Source organism: Pteropus medius, unplaced genomic scaffold, assembly GCF_902729225.1.
Source record: "Pteropus medius unplaced genomic scaffold, Ma_sr-lr_union100, whole genome shotgun sequence".
NCBI classification, from domain to species: domain Eukaryota; kingdom Metazoa; phylum Chordata; class Mammalia; order Chiroptera; family Pteropodidae; genus Pteropus; species Pteropus medius.
In genome coordinates, this window is record NW_024351729.1 from 20845113 (window position 1) to 20865399 (window position 20287).

The 20287-nt window shown below is 41.4% G+C and overlaps 2 protein-coding genes and 2 long non-coding RNA genes across 5 annotated transcripts in view; 2 read left to right on the forward strand and 2 right to left on the reverse strand.

Annotated features, from left to right (window-relative positions):
- Positions 1 to 12935, forward strand: part of SMARCAL1 (SNF2 related chromatin remodeling annealing helicase 1) — a 51908-nt gene extending 38973 nt beyond the window's left edge. The window contains 5 exon segments of the mRNA XM_039844725.1: positions 2656 to 2758; positions 7669 to 7851; positions 9363 to 9463; positions 10425 to 10521; positions 12630 to 12935. Coding sequence (XP_039700659.1) covers positions 2656 to 2758; positions 7669 to 7851; positions 9363 to 9463; positions 10425 to 10521; positions 12630 to 12869 — 724 coding nt within the window. The 3' untranslated portion in view covers positions 12870 to 12935.
- Positions 1252 to 12632, reverse strand: LOC120587630 (uncharacterized). Of its 2 annotated transcripts, none has more exons than XR_005649049.1 (4): positions 10674 to 12632; positions 5345 to 5500; positions 1820 to 3024; positions 1252 to 1563 (listed from the first exon to the last, which is right to left on the reverse strand). It is a non-coding gene; the product is annotated as an uncharacterized LOC120587630 (long non-coding RNA). The 2 variants fall into 2 exon arrangements; XR_005649048.1 differs by lacking the exon at positions 1252 to 1563 and adding an exon at positions 5581 to 5693 and having other exon boundaries at positions 2364 to 3024.
- A 1913-nt stretch (positions 12936 to 14848) lies between the features above and the next one.
- Positions 14849 to 15768, reverse strand: LOC120587632 (uncharacterized). Its single transcript, XR_005649051.1, has 2 exons — positions 15385 to 15768; positions 14849 to 15126 (listed from the first exon to the last, which is right to left on the reverse strand). It is a non-coding gene; the product is annotated as an uncharacterized LOC120587632 (long non-coding RNA).
- Positions 15769 to 17497: 1729 nt separating this feature from the next.
- Positions 17498 to 20090, forward strand: RPL37A (ribosomal protein L37a). Its single transcript, XM_039844726.1, has 4 exons — positions 17498 to 17658; positions 18047 to 18175; positions 18739 to 18821; positions 19964 to 20090. The coding sequence occupies exons 1-4, from the start codon at positions 17656 to 17658 to the stop codon at positions 20025 to 20027; spliced, it is 279 nt and encodes a 92-aa protein (XP_039700660.1). The 5' UTR covers positions 17498 to 17655; the 3' UTR covers positions 20028 to 20090.
- Positions 20091 to 20287: the final 197 nt, after the last annotated feature.

The window sequence follows — 20287 nt, forward strand, 5'->3', positions numbered from 1 at the left end:
CTCTTTCTCTCTCTCATCTTTAAAAAGAAACACCTATTATTTTAGTCTGCCAGAATAATTTTACTGCTCTGTAAGAAATGCTCAGAGATTCCAGTTACCGCTGCCTTGAATATAAGGTGTAGGCCAACACAGCCTCATCTCCCACGAGGCGCGTGGAGGCTCGTCCCTGGAGTGCTGCCAGGAGTTGCTGGGAATGAATCCCCGCGAGGTCCTGTCTTGACTCAGGTGAGCTGAGCCACTGCCGTTTGCGAGGAGGGTGGAGAGACTCCGACACTAACGGGGCGTTTTCCTCTTCCAGGGAGAACTGTGCTCACTTGCCTAAAGGAAAAAATTAGGGCTTTCATGAAAGACCAAGCAGCCGCCCTAGGTGATCCCCTGGCCTTCTCCAAAGGCATGAAGTTTCAGCCATTATTGACCTACATAAAAAGGAGCGTTTTAAAGTTTGTTCAAAAGATATGGGCGAGTGGCTATTGTCACACTTATTCTCCTTCCGCCTAAAAACCAAAGTTGAGATCATTTCTTTTTTTTTTTTTCAGTTCTATTCTTAAAATTATTCACTGACTTGGAAAAAAATCTCAGTTGTCTACCTTTCTTAAAGAAAGAAAAACCCACTCATGTTCAAATGTCACCGTGATAGAAACTTGACACAATTCTAATGACGTACAGTTTGCCTGATTTTTTTATTGTTTAACATTCATGTGAGACTCGCAAGATAATGGTCCAAGTGGTGAAATTACGATGAGAATGAATTTGGCGAGGGTTGAACCGTGCCACATTGGCTGTGGGGACAGAGATTTGCAGATACATTGAAACACACAGCTTACCCCACCCTCCCACTGAGCCTCCAGACCTCTCAGCCTCACCACTTTTCCACTCTGACCCGTTAAATGTGGTAGGAGAGTGAGTTTGCTGCGTTATTCATGTCTAAGATTCTCCACAAAGGCTGCTGAATGCTGGCCAGCTCTCCTTCACCCTCCGGGAACTGCCCTTTTCATTTATGATACTGATAGGAGACTTGTGAACTCCAGATGTGGTTTTTATGGCCTGGAAACTTCTCTATCAGAAACAAATCTGAATTGCCCCCACCGATCCATTTCTCATGTCCTGCCAAGTGACAGATGGCAAGGGTGCTGGTCTCCTCCCTCGCTCTCTCAGCTTGTGACCTACAAAATTCAGGGTTTGTTGAGGGTTGGATTCAGAACCAACATCTTCCCTTAGAAATTGTAAGTGTAATCATTTTTCTATCTCATAAATAAACTTGGTAATACTTTGTCTTAGTCTGTTCGAGGTGCCATAGCAAAAATACCATAGACTGATAGACTGAGTGGCTTATACAACAGACGTTTATTTCTCACAGCTCTAGAGGCTGAGATGTCCAAGGTCAAGGTGCCAGCAGATTCAGAGTCTGGTGAGGGTTTTCTTCCTGGCTTGCAGGCAGCCTTCTTCTCACTGTGTCCTCACATGGTGGAAGGGACAGGATGCCTCTGGGGTCTCTCTAATAAGAGCCCCGACTCCATCACCTCTCATAGGCCCTACCTTTCGATACCATCACGTTTATGAATACTGGGAAGTGACATAAACATTCAGTCTATAACATACCTTATACATACTTTTTCAAAATTCTGTTATAAATTATATAGTGCTTTATTATTTCCAACAATTTTGACATTTGTTTAACTCATTTTACATTTATAGCCTCTTCATGAAATCAGTAGAATAAGTCACATTGGCCCCATTTTTTTTAAATGCAGAAACTGAGTAAATCTCAGATGTCCTCGGGCAGAGTAAATGCTCCTTGTGTCCAAGGAAGCTAGCTCACCTTCCCACTGCCCTGAAGGAGCAGTGACCTGCGCTGGGGTTGTGGGCACTAGTCCAGGGGAAGCCAAATGGAAATGCTGACTGGGTGACTCTTCCTTCCTACAGTTCCCAAGGGTAGCTGCTGTCCTTTGAGGCCACTGCTAAAGATAAGGGGCAGAAACTTAAGAAAAAACACAGTAGATAGAGGAGAGAAGTAAATTAAAGGGAGAATAAATAAGGTCCTTCACCCCATATTCCTTTGCCTCAGGAAAGAATGCACTTACTACTCATGTAACTGTTGGCAGTCAGATGTGGGTGGGAGCCAGAGAGCCTGCCCTGACCATCTCTTCAGTATTATTACTTAGGTTTCAATATTATACTTCCAGAAATTTGATTATGTCAAGAATCCCTTAATCCTCTGCCTAGGTATTTTCAGATCTACAGACACTTCAATTTATATTGAAAACACATTATAAAGATAATAGCAGCCAAAGTGTGAACTGTTAATTATCTTCTGTGATCCCAAGTAATAATGTTTCGGTAACATATCAGAGACACAGAAAACATAAGGATACTTCAATTTATTTGTGTATGGAAGATGACTTAAAAGCGTAGCAGAACTTTCTGCACATAGCAAAAGATGGCTTACTTCCCCAAAGCTCTCAATTTTGCTGCTTCTATTCAAGTGGCCTGGCGTGAGGGAAGGGGGAGGAGATCAGCTCTCAGAGAAGGGAGCAAATGGGCTGGGGAGGGCAGGCACCCCGAAGATGTCTGCTACAGATGCAGTCACTTTTCAGGAATTAACCTCAACCGGATGAGTGTATGTTTAATTTATCGTGTCGTCATTGTCACATGCAGTGAATATATCCTGGACCTGCTGGAAAGTGGAAGAGAGAAGTTTCTGGTGTTTGCACACCATAAGGTGGTTCTAGATGCAATTACTAAAGTGCTTGAGAAAAAGGTAAGCTCCCTTTGAAGTTTCACCTGGATGCTTTTAATTGTTTGTGTGTCAGCTGCTAAGTTGTTCTGAGCAGGCCGAGGTCAAAGTAGTGAGATGATGGTTTCCAGAAACATTGCTAAAGACTTTCTGAAGAACGCTTCTTGCTTGTAAAGCCACACTGAGATCCGAGCATTTCCCCAGCAGTGCCCTTTAACTTCCTCTGTGCTCGATACACATGGCTCAGGAATCTTGCTTCGGGAACCTCTCTCAGTGGGTCTTCCATGATCCTGTGTAGATAATTAGAAAATTAGCAAGAGAAGAGGTGGCAGAAATTGTTCTCCTGTGCGGAGACAAGTATTTATATGAATAGCCCGTTCACTTTCCTCCTTTTGTTCCCCTGATTACTGTCCAAGTGGCTTATTAATTGTACATGGCCATGCCCAAACTTCAGTACAGTTACATGGTCCTCATTAAATTGAGTGAAAAATATCTACAAGGATTTCCTAGAATGTTCATTAAACTAAACACACCATATTTTCACCCCCTTTTTCATTTTTGGTTAAATTTAGGACCATGCATTACCTTTTGTTGTCCTTCATGCTTTACATTTATGTCATATTTCAATTATACAGAAGAGTACAGAAAAAAGAAAACCATCCACGTGTCCCCCATCCAGATTTAATAAGTGGGAAGTGTTGCAGTATTTATTTCAGTTTATTTTTTAAGTCATAAAATATGTGGGCCCTCCCTTAGTACTCCTTTAATAAATCCCCCTTCTTCCTCCCCAGATATAACCACTATACTGAAACCTTTCCCTCCACATCGTCATACTTTAAAAGTATGTATCCTTAAACAGTAGTGGTCTCCTTTCGTATACTTTTCAATTTACCTAAATGTAATTCACTTTTGCAGCGTTACCAGTTTACTTCATCCACTGTAACTGCTAAGTAGAATCTCCTTGGAGGACTGTGCCACAGTTTATCCATTCCCCTACTGATGAGTGTTGAATTTATTTTCAGTTTTTGCTATTATGTGCATAGTTTTGTATATGTACATACATAGGTGTGCCGTGTGTGTGTGTGCATGCACACACGCGCACGCACACTTGGGCATGGCCAGGCAGGATCTTGCATGATCACTGGATAGACTCATCTTCAACTCTACTAGGTATTCTCAAATTGCTCTCCAAGGTAGTTATTCAAGTTTATAAATCCCACCAGCAGCATTGAGGATTCCTGCTGTTCTGTGAGTTCAGCAACACAGTGTTAACCAGACATTTTACTTTTGCCAATCCATTGAGATGAAATCTCATTTCATTTTTATTTTCATTTGCATTTCCCTGACTACCAGTAAAAGATGGATCCTTTTATGTGTTCATTGGTCATTTCAGTCTCCTCTGTGAATTTTCTGTTTGTGTCCTTTGTCTGTTTTTTCGTTGGGTTGTTTGTCTTTTTCTTATTGATTTGGAAATATTCTTTATAAATTCTGGGTATTTATCCTGTATCATTCATGTTTTTATCTTTTCATTTTAGTTTCTATTGAACCAAAATTAAAATTTTTTATTTTAATTTTTAATTATAATATATTTCAAGTTTTTCATTTTTTTCTATATGGGTTTTAATTTTATGACTGTTTTCAGAAGCCTTTCCATAGGTCTTAAACATTTTCTCCTGTGGTTTTTTTTTCCTGAAAATTTTAGAAGTGGCTTCTTAATCTACCTGGGTTTGAATTTTGGATATGATGTGATGCAGAAATCCAACCAATAAAATTCAAAGCTATAATCTCTGGAAAGGAAAAAAATCAGAACCATGACTATTTTTATGAAATTCAAGACAATTAATTGGAAAACTGTTAGAATACATGAGTTTAGTAGGGTGCCTGGATTCTAAATAAAAAAAACGAAAATAAATTGCTTTTTTTCATGTATGAGTTATAATTAATGTAATAGGAAAAAGATAAGTTTACAACAAAAGATATAAATTACCTAATAATAATCTTATCAAAAAAAGTGTAGAAGCTATTGAAAAAGACACTTGTGCCATGCTCCTTTCTGAAAAGGCTAAAAAGTGTAAAAATACCTGTCTTTCCAAAATTAATTAATTGTAGGTTTAATTCAGTTATAATAAAAATTCCATCTGGATTTTTTTAAAGGGAATTTTATACTGTTATTCCAAAAGATGTCTCAGAAAATAAGCAGAAGCAATATCTAAGACAACTTTGAAAAAGAAGAGCAATATTGAGACTTGTCCTTCCAGATATTAAAATCTATTCTAAAATTCAGTCATGTTGGTTGAAGAACTGGTGGCCAGATGGGTGGAACAGAATGGATAGCCCCATGGTATAAATTAAAAACAAATATCCGATCAAGGAATTGTTACAAAATCAGCTTTAATTTATTCAGCAAAGAAAGTTTTGGCAATCAGGGGGAAACTTAAATGTAACTTCACTCTTTAGTGTATTAAATTCCAGATTAATCAAGGGTCTTTGAAACCATAAAGTATTAAAAGAAAATATAGATGAACATATATCATCACTGGACAGGGGGATAGCTTTCTACAGCATAAAAGCAATGAAAGAGATTACAAAGAAAAAATTGATTCAAATTACCTGAAAAATGGATCCAGTCTGTCACACATATACGCAGTGGTTAAATCATGGTTCTTTTACACATTTGGTACTTTTTTTTTTTTTTTTTGCAGGGCAATTTGGCAGTAATTTAATATACACATTAATTTTTCAAAACTCCTCTTCTAGGAATTTATCCTAAGGAAATAAGCAGACCATAGTTTTATGTACAGGAATATAAGTCATGTTGTTATTTATAATATTGAATAATTATAAACCTAAATGTTCATCAGCAGGTAAACCGTTACGTGATAGTCCATTCAGCCATAAAAAATAGTGATGTAGATCAGTGGTTCTTAACTCTGTGGAGATCACTGGACGCTTTAAGAATCTGAAATCCAAAAAAAAAAAAAAAAATGCAACTTTACTAGTAATCAAATAAATGAAAACTAAAACAAGATACTTTTTTAATCCTATCAAATCAGCAGAGGTTTTAAAAATGTGCCATGCTCACTATTAATAACAGTACAGTGAGCTGGACGTGCTCATCCGTTACTTATTATAAAGTAATATCGGGAGCCTTAAATTAAATTTTTCCCTTTTACCAATAGTACTTCGATTTTTAGTAGTCTAAAGGAAATAACCACATGTGGGCAAAGAACTATGAGCAGGTTTACTTTAACCCATCCTTTAAAATTTTTTCATTTTAAAACCTCTGTTGAGATATAATTCCCATATGTTTAAAGTGTACGGGTTGGTAAGAATCAAGATAGTGAACATATCCGTCCGCCCCAGAAGTTTCCTCACGCCATTGTGATCCCTCCTGTTTCTCGCAGCTCTCCCATCTCCAGGCCACCACGTATCTACTCATCTACCCTCTGCCACTACAGTTTAAGTGGAAATTTTAGAGCTTTATATATGTGGACTCATACAGTATGTAGTCTTTTTTAAAAATATGATTTCTCTCAACACATTTTGAAATTCATACATGTTATTGCATGTATCAATAGTTCATTCCTTTTTATTGCTGAGTAATAGTCCACTGTCTGCATAGATCACAATTTTTTATCCATCCACCCATTAGTGGACATGTGCCAACTCATCCTTTTTCAGCGAGAATTAGAAACCCCCAAATGTGAAGAAATAGATGAATGGTTAAATTATACTATTTCCATATGATGAAATATTGTACAGCTGTGAAAAACCGTGTTTTAGAAAACTTTTTAATAATACAGTTTATTTACAATTTAATGGTTATTGGAGAAAAGCAGGATATAAAACTTTATTTAAAAGCTATAGCATACATTGAGAAAAGAGTGACAGGAAAAAATAGATTGGTAATAGTGCCAATATTTTTATTTTCCTTATAATGTTGTCTTTATCATTAGGAAAAATTTAACTAAATGCCCCTTAAAAGAAAATAAGCTAAACTAAACGTGCAGCTACCATACAATGCAGCAGCTGTCTCCTGGCATTTACCTCAGAGGAATGAAAACTTGTATTCACACAGAAGCCTGTACACAAATGTTCATGGCAGCTTTCTTTGTAGTAGCCCCCAAACTGGACCAACCCAGGTGTCCTTACAAAAGTGAATGGCTAAACTGTGGTACATACAAACCATGGAATACTACTCAGGCAGAAAAGGGAATGAGCCACTGATACACATGCAGTGACTTAGGTGAATCCCAGAGAATGATGCTGAATAAAAAAAGGCCATCCCAAAGGGTTGCACAATGTATGACTCCATTTATGCGACTTTTTAAAAATTAAACATTTTTAGAAATCTACATTAGTAGAGATTGGGCAGGGTGGGTATAGCAGGAGGGAGGCGGGCATGGTTATAAGGACTATGAAAAGATTTTTTTGGTGTTTGAACTGTTCAGTATCTTGACTGCAAAGGTGGGATACATGAAAACCCACATGGGCGATGAAATTGTACAGAATAAACACACGACTTTAAGTAACTGGGGAAATCAAAATAAGTTCAATGCATTGTATCAAAGTCACTGGTTGTGATTTTATACTGTAAAATACAAAATATTACTATTGTGGGTAACTGGGCAAAATATACAAGCAATCTCTGTGTTATTGCCTAAACTGTTTGTGAATCTACAATGGTCTCAACACAAATTTCAATTTGAAAGAAAAGGAAAGATGAGACAGGAAGCTCCAAAGCAGTATGAAATGACATCTTTGATGCTCTGGCTACATTTGAACCAGAGCAGCAGCGTGGTCCTGTCCTTGGAGCCATGGCCAGTCCCGGGGCATGTGGTAGCCCACCTCGCTTCCCTCCCTGGTTCCCAAAGCAGGTGCGGCACATCCGGGCATGTGGCAGCCCACCTCACTTCTGTCCCTTGTTCCCACAGCAGGTGCAGCACATCCGCATCGATGGCTCCACCTCCTCTGCAGATCGGGAGGACCTGTGCCAGCAGTTCCAGCTGTCCGAGAGACATGCTGTGGCCGTGCTGTCCATCACCGCCGCCAACATGGGCCTCACCTTCTCCTCCGCTGACCTGGTGGTGTTCGCTGAGTTGTTCTGGAACCCAGGGGTAAGGGACACAGAAGTCTTGAAGTCCCCGGGCATGCTCATGGCTGCGGGGAGGAAGGAGCTAGTGTCAGGGAGACAAGGTTTCTGTGCGCTGTCGCTAGTGCCAGTCTCCTCTTCTTCTGTCTATTTCCATTAGCCCTCACAGACATGTTCATACTTTCCACAGAATTCTTTTCATTGAAGACTCGCACATCCATTGGCTGGATGTTCAATTTTCACAACAACCTCCTGAGTAGTAGGATTCTCAACTCCATCTCATCAATGGGGAAAGTGAAGGCTTAGAAGGCTAAAAGGAATCTTAGAGGTCATCTCTCTATGAGGGAATTGGGGAACAGATAACTCAGGGACATAGCTGTCAGCAAAAGAGAGCTCATGGCAGCACCAGGCCACAGCCCAGCCCTCTGGCTTTCCACCCTGAGCCTCTTTTAATTAATCATCACTGTGAGCTGCTTTAGCCCAGGGTGACCACTGTGGGTGTTCCCTGAACATGGCCATGGTGCCCACTGGCCTTATCTGATCAGCCAAAAGCTGAGACAGCAGGTAGAAGACATTGTTGGACTCATCAAATTTTCTCCTGAGCTCCAGAAGGAGTTTATTTCCCTTCGAATGTTCTCACGTACTGTGGCTGTCATTGGCCACACGTAGGTGACTGCTTTAATGATGGTTGGACTTCGAGGTGGAAGGCATTTCATAACGGAAACAGCACTCTTGGTTTTCATTCTTCCTTTTAGGGCTTAACCACCCTACTCCTAGTCACATATGGCCTCCCCCTTTGGTGCAATGGGTTTCTTTAGCTATAAGATAACTTTGTTTCTGGAGAGAAGAACAGAAGTATGCCAGGTTTCCTTCATTTGCCCTTCATCACAGCCTGATGGCAGAGCTGGAGCTCACTGCCCCTTTGCAGCACCTAGCACTGTACCTGACACAGAAAGGCCTCCCAAAGCTGTCCAGCTGCAGATTTATTTTATTTTTTTCATTTCTTTCTTTCTTTCTTTGTTTCTTTTTGTTTCTTTCTTCCTTCCTTCTTTCCTTTCCTCTTTCGTTTTCTTTCTTTCTTTCTTTCTTTCTTTCTTTCTTTCTTTCTTTCTTTCTTTCTTTCTCTCTTTCTTTCTCTCTCTCTCTCTCTCTCTCTCTCTCTCTCTCTCTCTCTTTTTTCTTTCTTTCTTTCTATCCATCTGTCTATCTATTTATTATGGTGACATTGCTTAATGAAATCCAATAAGTTTACAGTAAGGCATATATATATATTTACACTGGGTGTTCACCTCCCATAGTTAGAGTTCTTTCTGTCACCACATTCAGCTCCATATTTAATTCTCCAACCAGTGTTTTATTTGGTTCTGTCTTTTGTCAGATGATAGGTCATTTGTAGATCGAGGCTCTTGGGCCCTCCACCATGTGACATTGGCAGTGAAGTCCTCTGAGGAAGAAGGGCTGTGGTGGGACTTGGGGGCAAGAGGCTGCCTGCTTCAGGCCTTGACCTACATACAACCTGATCCCCGGGCTTTGCAGGTGCTGATGCAGGCTGAGGACCGGGTGCATCGCATTGGACAGTCAAGCTCCGTGGGCATCCACTACCTCGTAGCGAGAGGCACAGCCGATGACTACCTTTGGTACGGCTGGCCGCTGGCCCTGCAGTGGGGGTTGAGCAAGGGCTGACATCGATGATGCATTTTCTTTGCTTCCTAAGTGCTTCTGCGTTTGCTCTGGGCTTCAGGGATCCCCACAGAAGACCCGTTTGTAACGCCCTCCCACTTTCTTCATGACCATGTTTGGCTCCTTCACTGTGTTCACTGGTGGCCTGCAGGGTACATGAAGAAATCCTGTGGGAATAAAGGGGCGTGATTCCTCTCCCACTGGGCCGAGATGAGGGAGGAAAACTGATTGAGATGAAATGTAGATGGAATTTATAAAACACTTTGTTCCCAGCCATGAAGACACTTTTGAAAGAGGGTGACTCCCCTCCCCCCTTGCCCGTTTGTGTTGTGCGTTGGTATGACAGAGTCACATCTTATAGCTGCTGGACCATCAGGAGAAACTGGCTCACCCCGGGCCATGTAGTGCTTCATTAACAGAGCTGGGGGTTCTTGTGTTACCTAAGCAAAAAATCCCAAACTGCTTCTTCTTCCCAATCCCATTTCCCCCTTCCTTATGTTAAATTTCTTGATTATCTCAGTGTCCACTACTCGTATCTGTTTCCAGCCTTGTGACCGAGGTAAAACCGAGGGGTCTTACCTCTGCAGTGTGTGCCGGTTGGCCCTACTTCCCTGTCTTGGTTTAATGGACTCGATAATTGGGCAGCTCATAATAGCAGCAGGTTCAAAATTGTGTTGTAACGAGGGAACACTTATTTCCTACGTCTTCCCATAGAAAGGATTTAGAACCTGATGGTATGATTGGTTTACAATTGAGAGGAGGCAAAATTTTCAGTTTGGGCATTGTGCCTTGAGAGAGACAAAGATGTGGACCAGTAAGCAAGTCACAGCCCCTGAGGACAAGGAGGGTGGTCTTGTTTTAATCAGTCTGCTGGTTCTGTGCAGGCTGGATTCACTATGGCTCATTTCTCTCCACCAGGCCCCTGATTCAAGAGAAGATTAAAGTTCTGGGTGAAGCTGGGGTTTCTGAGGCCAATTTTTCAGAAATGACAGAAGACACTGATTACATCTACAAGGTAACAGCAGCACATGGCTCCTGGACACTGGAGCATAGGGAGGCATTAAGCTGCTTGCCCAGCCCTAAGGTCCTGAGCAGGAAAGTATGAATCACTCCTGGGGACTTCCCTCAGCCCAGGAGCTGAAAACGACTGCCTGCGGTTATTCTCACCTCAATCCATGTGTTCATCCTTTATGGCGAAGCGATGGCACTGATGACTCCTGCTTCAGGCCTTCCCTCAGAGATTCTCATAAAACCAGGGCTTCCAAAACCAGAGGCATTTTCCATCAGGCCATTAGGAAGTGACAGAAAACTTAACCATGGCAACTGTTGAATTGTTGGATAAAGTACATAGCAACACCATACAGCAAAGGCTGCCACTAAAATGTGCCCAGCACAGAATGAGGAAAGTTAAAAATAGAGTATTGCTTTTTTATAACATTTTCCCCTCTGTCGGTGCAGTTTATTCTCAGTGTCTCCCATTTTATAGAAGGGTGAACTGAGACGTGCAGAGCAATGAGACTTGCCCAGTCACAGGCCTTGTGAAGCCAGCCCAGAGTAGATGGCTTCTCCACTCAGTGCAGCATTCCTTCTGTGACAGCCCCTCTTATTATCAAGGAGAGTAAGAGGCCAGTGAGAATTCTTCCGTGGCCCGTTGGGCCTTGGTAGAGGTGCTAAGAGGCAGCTTGTTGGTCTGCGGAGAGGACGGCCGGGGCCCACCAGGCCTGCCCTGGCCTAGCATCCCGGCCTGGTTGCTGCCATGGCTTCTTCCTCCTCCGTTTCAGTGAACTCAGTGGAGTAGAGCAAGAGGCACAGAGATTTCCAAAGGCTGGTCTTTCACCCACTCAGGTGGTTGACTTGGGCGGCGAGGACTCTGGAGGTCCTGCTGCTGGAGGGCGGCTCCTGAGGGGATCGTGTCTAACCGGAGAGCGTGGACAGAGGTCTGAGCCTGACGCAGAAGGGCGGCCGTAGGATTGCTTGTCAGGAAGCCGAGTTGCCGTGTCCGTCCTGTGGAATTGCCAAGCATCAGAAACCAAGTTAAATCGATAAAATCTTGAAGGTGACACTCAGGCTTAAGAGTCTGAGGGTCTGATCTTTCATTTACATTTACTTAGCAGTTGAATCCTTTCTTCAGAATGTAATTGGGATGAATAAGACTTAGAGATCATATGCCTAAATGGAGAGCATAAATTATTCTTTCAGATATAAATGGTTAATAAGTCAACTTTTAAATGACCTCATTTTTAATCTTTTTAAAAAACAGTCTAATTCAGTTGAATGGTAAATATTTAACAGAGCCTTGGTTATTATATACCTTGTGAAAATAAAGAACCTTATTTTTAAATGATTCTCAACCATTGAGAATGAGTTTATGAGTTTATTTATTTACTTATAAATTAAACCTGTTCATCCATAGTGGCTTTACCCTCAGTTACTCTGAATTTCTGCCTAAAGTACAGGTGCAAGATAATATAAATGGAGTTTATTAATATTTATTTTGATTAATAATTATGTCCATTAAATTTTTTAAATTAAAATAGGGCTGAAAATTTCATCAGCTGCTAGAAGAAGAAAATGTTGCCTCCTACATCGGAGACAAAAGCAAAAGAGGTTATGTCTCACTAAAATATCCTGCCTCTGAGAGGGGAAGTAAAATATTAATCTGATCTTAGAGCTTGCTTCCATTAATCATGGCTGCTGTGAATTAGCACACAGCATTACCATTGTCATAATCAAATGTGCATTAACAGTTATTTCTACTTGGAACAGGCTGCTTTGTGTGATGGCATTTCCTTGGCCTTGCAGTTGTTCAGAGGGTGATGAGGAGATCCTAGAGGACTCATGGACAGTGTGGGGCTGAGCTTAATGGTCTTCAGTATCACTTCCCACCTAAAGGACAGTTACTCTTTTTTTTTTCTTTACCCAATGAGCAGAAGAGAAGAGAAGATGCAGACACTAAGGCCGTAAGGCTGCTTTAGTGATAAAGAGTTTACAGAGCTGGCTTGCACTCGCTATCATGCAGCACCTGATGACCCTCACCTGTGTGTTTTCTTACCAGCCACAGTGGCAGGGTGTCGGTGTTGGAGCCTAGGTTCTTTTATCTTCCCTTTTCTTTCTCTGATGAAGGACCCAAAGCAGCAGAACATCTATGACCTATTCCAGAAGTCCTTTGAGGAAGATGGAAGCGATAAGGAACTCCTGGAAGCAGCGGAGTCCTTCGACCCTGGAAGTGCTTCAGGAACATCTGGAACTAGTTCCCAGGACATAGGAGACTTGCCGGATGAAAGCACATCAATGGACAGTCCAGTGAAGAAAAGGAGATTTGAATTTTTTGATAACTGGGACAGCTTTACCTCCCCCTTGTAAGAAGGGCGAAAAAAAAAACCTTTTAAAATCATGGAATACATTAAAGTAAGGCATTTTGTTTTTAAAGCCTGTGTTCCTCTTGTTATTACAGGGGTGCTGGTCTCTGTGTCCAACCACAGTGAGTTACCAGACCGGGGGTCAACGTTTCTTTTCCCGCCTCATTATGTGTGGGTTTGCTTGGGTCTTAACGAACCTTAGAATTTCTGGCTGAGAAATAGAGACACTAGATTGTAGTAGTGGTAAATTCATGTTCTTTAAATAATGAGGTGCTTTCTACACAACCCCAAAATACGGTTTTTTAAAATTTATTGATGCAACAAATATTTATAGAACACCTAATATGTGCCAGGCACTGTTCTCGGTGCTGGCAGTAATTTCCCAAACACAAGAGAAAAAATACATACCTTTGCAGAGGTTATCATATCACAGGAGAGGCGATGGTTATAGCCTATGAAGAAAAATGAAGTAAGGAGCTAAGGGTTTAGGGCAGGGCTGCTTTTTCTGTGCATAGCCAGATAGTAAAAATATTTGGCTTTATGGGTCAGAATACCTCTGTTGAAACTACTCAACTCTACTGCTGTCTTGGGAAAACAACCATAGATAATCCAGAAACAAATGATTACGGCTCTTCTCCACAACAACGCCATTATGGACACTGAAATTTGAATTTCATATAATTTTCATGTATCACAAATTATTCTTCTTTTTATCTTCCCTTTTCTTTCTTTTGATTTATTTTTAATCAATTAAAAATGTAAAAAACCATACTTAGCTCACAGGCCAAACAAAAACAGGCAGTGAACAGGGTTTGGCCTGCAGACCATAGCTTGCTAACCCGTGGTTTAGAATGTCACTGTCCAGTGTAACATAAGCCACATATTTGATTTTAATTTTCTAATGGATTATTTTAAAAAAATAAAGAAGGTCAAATTAATAATATTTAACCCAGTATATTCTAAATATTGTCATTTCAATGTATAATCACTATTAAAAATTACTGAGAAACTTTACATTCTTTTTTTCATGCTAAGTCTTCAAAATTCAGTGTGTATGTATTTGACATTCATAGACACCTTCCTGCTGCTCACTCAGCCCCCATCAGGGTATCCAGAGACGTTTGGGTGAGGCTTTAACATGGAGCTTGGTCTGGGTCTTTAAGTGTCTTAGAGAATGAGATCATAGGATCACATCGCATACTCTATTAATAGTTCCCCTTACTCCAGGGATGTGGCTAGGATACAATGGGTATGCTTCAAAAGTAGAAGTGAAATGCATGGGTGATTTTGAAACATACATAACAACCCATTGTTGCTTAGGAGAATCGCTGACCGTTGTTAAATTAATAAGTCCCCGCTGTAGTCACCTCGGGGCCTGCCACACAGAGTGGCCCCTGTGTTACTGCAGGGTGTTAGAGCTGTCCCTCTCATTGGGAGGGTTTGCCCTTGGTCCTTACAGTTCGGTGCTCCTATCTGAAACCACTAATTCCTCTGTGGTTTAGTAAATACAGCCTGTTGAGCCTGCATCTGAGGCCCGTAGTTAAACCTCAGTGTCAGCTGCTCTGGAGAAGTCTGTCTCTCTAAGATGTCCCTGGTGTCCTCCAAAGCAAATTTTATTTATACCACATAGCCTGTATATTTTCAGTTATACCATCCAAAATGTACCTCTGAAATTTATTGAGAGCCATCCGGCCATTTCTGTGCGATTTAGTAAAAGACACTTGGATTTATTTATACAGAAAGCGAATACCTTTGGGTTTAAGGAAAGATTTCCACACTAACTCCTTTTCCTCCTGTACTTCGCAGCTCAGTCCAGATGCACACACCCCAGCAGCCACCTTATTTTCTGGAAATGTCAGTTGGAAAAATAAGAAAATGTGGGCCCATCTCATCCCACTCCTGTCTTTGCCATCAATTATCCCCTTAAAGAGTCTTACTAAAAGTACCCCTAGGTTCACTTGCACTGTTTCTGCCTCCCCTTACCAGGGTCATTAAGTGAAGTCTTGTTCCCTGAGTAGCCCTGGTTAGTTTCTGCCCCTAGGGCGGGGTATAAGGAAGATCCTGTTAGCTTTGATCCACTTGTGCTTGAATTAAACATGTTTTCTTGGCTTCACACAAGCCTTCTAGGTCAGAGGGAGAGCTGAGGATCAGAGCTGGACGTGCCTTCCCTTCACTGCCGGCCCTTGAGTTTTGCTTTGTCCGTGCATTCTTGTCTGTTGAACCTTGATGCTTTCTGAAGCTCTATTTAGGTGAAATTTAAACTGAAAAGAAGATAAAAAGAAGTCTTAACCTTGTTTTTTACCCCATGCTCACACTTCATACCAAGTTCAGCATTACGAGGTAAAAAAAAGTCTTAAAAGCTTAAAAGAGTTTCATTGGAGCATTCTCTCATACTTACGTTTTATTTTGCCTATGTCAATGCTTTGTGAAATCTCCATTTAAAAAACAACAACAACAAAAATGCATTTAAAATAAATGTGTGGAGAGAAGGGAGGAAGGAAAGAATCCATTTCAGATACCTGATTCTAGATGTCAAGCTTGGTCTCAGCAGGTCTTGCCTGCCTCTTGCTGAGTCAGCCCTTCCCTACAGAGCTTGGACAACAGTTCTATGCAGATATCGCTCTTGTCTTTGGCCACCAGGCACTTCAGTGAAGGGCAAGGAAGAGCTCTTCAGGCAGGAAGTGAAGGAACAACATGGAGCCTGGGTCTCCAGAATAAACCCTTTCTGTCTCCAACATGAGATGAATTCACAATGATGTTTGCACCTCAGATTTCTCTCAAGAATAAAATGTTCCATATGCCCCCAAGAGAACTGGTTGACTCAACTCTTCTCTGGAGGCAACTTGTAGCTTATTTATTTTTCTAAAGGCAAAAGTGAATTTTCAGTGCTTCTGAGGAGCAGGGGTGACTCAACAGATTTTTACAGAGACTATAATAGGTACACATTACAGTTAACAATCTCTGCACCTGATGGTCCTCTAATGGGGTTGGAGAATTATTAGCCAACAGCTAAGACAAATTGAGATTTTATGAGAGGCACAGTTCTCTGAAGCCACGAGAGCTGATTTCATGAGAGTGCTATTTGTACATCTTCAGGCTTGCTATTGAAAAAGAATTGTTCCGTTTTGACAAAATTGCTTTGAATGTGGAAAATTTCCTCCTATTATGGAGTGTCTCATTTTCAACCACTATATTGCATTCTTACTCATGCCGAGGATGGGCGCGGGGATGTAGTAAATGCTCTGAATGATGATCTGAACTAGACTCTAGAGCTAGCCTAGGAGAGGTCACCTCACCTTGGGCTGCCCCAGCAGCGAGGCTGGCTGTGCTTACCCACTCACCCAGGACAAGTGTTTCTCAACCCTCCTTCCACTAGTCCTATTTGTTTACACCAACGTGAATAAATTATAAATTTAATTTATAATTTTCTGGAGGCAGGGCATAGTTTTGGCAGAGGTTTCCAGAAATCACCCCCCAAATGCAATGTGTTTCTCTACTGGAGAAGAAGGGACTTGCTCTCTGGGCCCCTTGCTATTCATAAAGCCTGTGATGGAGACATCCTGCTCCCTCAGGGGATCTCAGGTAGCAATAGCTATTATTGTAACAGGCTCATTGTGTCTAAGGTAAAGAAAATAAGGAGAAAAGAGATGGACATATTTTTAACGGAAAGTAGAAAGCAGATCTGTTGTAATCTGAGTATGGCAGAAGAGGAAATAGGATTGAAAAGGCATTAAGAGACATAGAAATCAGGTCTTATCATCTCAGTAACAATAATAACCATCACTTAGAGAAATGCCAACTAAGCACTTCATAAAAGTTATTTCATCTTCCCAAGAACCTTATAAGGTATATGGTATACCCACTTTGCAGCTAAGGAAACAGCTTAAATCGTGTGATACAGTAGAGTACTGGTCTGGAAGTCATGTATTGGCTATATGACCTTGGGCAAGTACTTTGGCCTCCCTGGGCCTCCAATATGGGCTAGATTTCTCTAAAGCCATTTTTAGTTCTGATATAAATGGATTAACCTTGTAAAGCCCAGACAAATAAAACCCTTTACAAACCTATATCACTATCATACCACGCAAGGTACCATTTCCCTATTCGACAAGTACCATTACCACAGACAGACATGCCAGGCTCTGTGCTCAGTCCTGGGATGCACTTAGGCCAGCCTGCCCTTACGGAATTGACTTGCGGTGCCCCTGGGTTGTTTTTGTTGTTTAAAATACTTTGTTTTTTAGAAGAATTTTAAATTTATATAAAAGTTGAGGCAGTACAGACAGTTCTTATGTACCCTCTCACCTAATTTCTCCCATTATTAACATCTTACATTGGTATGGTACATTGGACCCTTGGTTTTTAGTCAACCCTATGCCAGAGCCCTGCACAGGGCCTGCTGTTTTCAGAAAGTATAATGTAGGAAGCAGTGCGATTGGGAGTCATGAGATTTAAGCACGTCTCTAAGCCAAGAACCAGTGAGCAAGTCACTTAAAACTTGAGTTTTTCCTTGTCCATAAAATGAAAGAAATACTCCTAGATTTGTAGCATCTTGTGAGATATGCGTAATATGAATGTGTAAAGGTGCTTCTATTTGTAAATCACGGTAAACCTGGCGGACAAGACTTCCTGCCACATACCCCAGAAGGCCAAGCGTTCGTGGCAACCTCCGGACCATAGAGCTCAAATTCTAGCTGGGCCACTCGTTCGCCACTTCCGCTCGTTCGCCTAAAACCGCGCCTGCGCAGTGCGCCGCTTCCTCTGTGAGTTTCGACCTAGTTGGTGTCGACATGGTGAGTGTTGGTCCTGGTGAGGCCTAGGTATCTATCCGCCCGCATCTGTTGTTCTGTTGCTTTCTTCGACCTCACCCACCTCTGCTCGCCCGCGTCGTTCTGTATCCTCAGCCTCCGTGCCTTCGCCGCTCCTTTCAGACGCGGACTTCGGCGGAGGGGCGGGGCGGCTTGGTGGGGCCTGGCCCATTCGGGCCAGTTTAACAGGGAGCCCTCGGGGAACCAGACTCGCCCTTGGCCCTGGTTTACCGGGATGGAATGGGGGGCGCGGGGAGCTGGATACAGGCAGGGGCTGGGTGGGTGGAAAATGGTTACGGAAGCGCCGGGACTTGGTGTGCTTGGGGAGGTCTCCGTTCCTGGGTCCTAATATCGCTGGTTTCTCCCTTAACAGGCTAAACGCACCAAGAAGGTCGGTATCGTTGGTAAATACGGGACTCGTTATGGCGCCTCCCTCAGGAAAATGGTGAAGAAAATTGAAATCAGCCAGCACGCGAAGTACACTTGCTCCTTCTGTGGCAAAGTAAGACGGTTCTACTGGGGAGGGGGGCGGAGCGAAGATATCCTTCCATAATGAGGCCTCTGTTGAAGAAATTTGATAAACAGGTGCTGGTTCGAAATTGTTGAGCAGTTAGAATCGCACGTACTGTTGATGAGTTGTGGGATGACGATGTTGCTAATTTTAGTTTTTGTAAAACATTTTTCGTTAAAAAGAAATTGGAAACTAAAGGATAAAACATTATTTGACAAAGAGCCCTGGCCGAAGCCAAACCTGTTTTATGGGAAATGATTCTGTCACTTTTGTGTACCGGTGCTGCTAGATAATTTCATTCAATATATGTTTGCAAAATACTGTGTTACAGCAATTTTTTTGGGTGGGAGGGTGGAGTGGGGTCTTGCACATCTCTGGCAGTATCACCGTGGTGAATGCAAATTTTGCATTAGAGAGCTTTGTGGTATTAGAACCACAGTACAATCTCATAAAACACGCCAACTTTAATTATCTAGTGTAAGTTAGACTCCAGCATGTTCGTCAGGTAAAAGGCTTACATTTGGTTCATAGGGAAAATTGATTGTGTTTTACAGACCAAGATGAAGAGAAGAGCTGTGGGAATCTGGCACTGTGGTTCCTGCATGAAAACAGTAGCTGGTGGTGCCTGGACCTACAAGTGGGTTCATTTCTTTGTGGTATTTTGGAAGTATGGACCATGTCACTTTCCAGCTTCAATGCTGTATGGGCTAGTTTTAACTCTACAAGACTGAGAAAGTAGGAATGCTTTTGTATTTTCAGGACTTGAAAATACAAGTGAGTTTTCAGTTATTCAAAGAGTAGAAAGGAAAGCACTGAGATAAAGTCTACGTTACTTTAGAGTTTTATAGTTTAGGAGCATCGTCATGAACGTTGTCATATTGTAGAGGTTCGTTAATGGGACTGAGTCTGTACTGAACCTTGATTTGGCATTGCAAGCTGCTTTCATAAAAAGAGGTCAGTTAGCTTATTCCTGTATGTGGAAACTTGAGGCCATGTGGACCACCACACCTTTGCTATTCTAAATAGTATTGGTTGGACCTTTTAAGCTTTGTGTTCTGGACAAGAGCCAGGTGATATTGCTGAGATTAACCTCTCTATACTGGTTATAGATTGGGTCACCACTTAATGTTCATCCATTTCTGTAAGTCAAAGCCTCTAATCTTGGAATTCGGAATTCGTTGCTGACCCTGAAGGCCGAGGCGTTCTTCTAGCCGGTGTTTACATTGCGCTATCTTGTATACTGGCCACACACATGTAAAATGGCTAGTGTGGTTGAAAACTTAAATTTTTAATTTAAATTTAAAATTGAAGCACTATAAAACATTGGGAAATGTTGTATTATCGTGGATATATAGATATATGCGCCTCCGTAGGGTTTTATGAGGGCAGAAGGGAAAAAGACTGGGGTGCTCTCTTGGTTGTGATAGTAAAATGAATTAGCATTCATATACTTACGATACGAGGAGGAATGATGGTTTTTCAGGTACAGTTCCTGAATCTCAAAACTTTCGTAGTCATGTTTCTTCTGACATTTTTTTCATCCCCTTTTAACGAGGTTAGGTCAGCCTCTTGCAACCATTTCTGTTAATTTTTTTATGCTCTGTTGTCTGAGAAGTCAGATGCATGAGCTTGCCTGTCTAATTCTGCAAGAGCATACATCATGACTCTAAAAAGATGCCATCATTAAGATTATAATGTAAAAATGAGGCAAATGTATTCAGGCATTTCATATGTTAACATAGTTAATTATGTTGGAACCAAATTTGTTTTTCTTTCCAGCACCACTTCTGCCGTCACAGTAAAGTCTGCCATCAGAAGACTGAAGGAATTGAAAGACCAGTAGAAGCTCCACAATTTGAAATATTGCTAGCCTGTAATAAATGGGTTAATTTATGTAACAAAATTACTTTAGTTTCTTAATTTTATTAATTAGACATTCTGGGTTGCATTGCACTGATTTTGCTTTCTCAACAAAGACTTGGAAATGCAAATCTTTCTAATTTTTCAGTAGCCAAATAATATGTGACATACAAATATAAGCCTTAACAGTTTAGGTATGTGTCTTAGCTAAGTTTTTTTTTTTTTTTTTGCCAGTTTAACTTC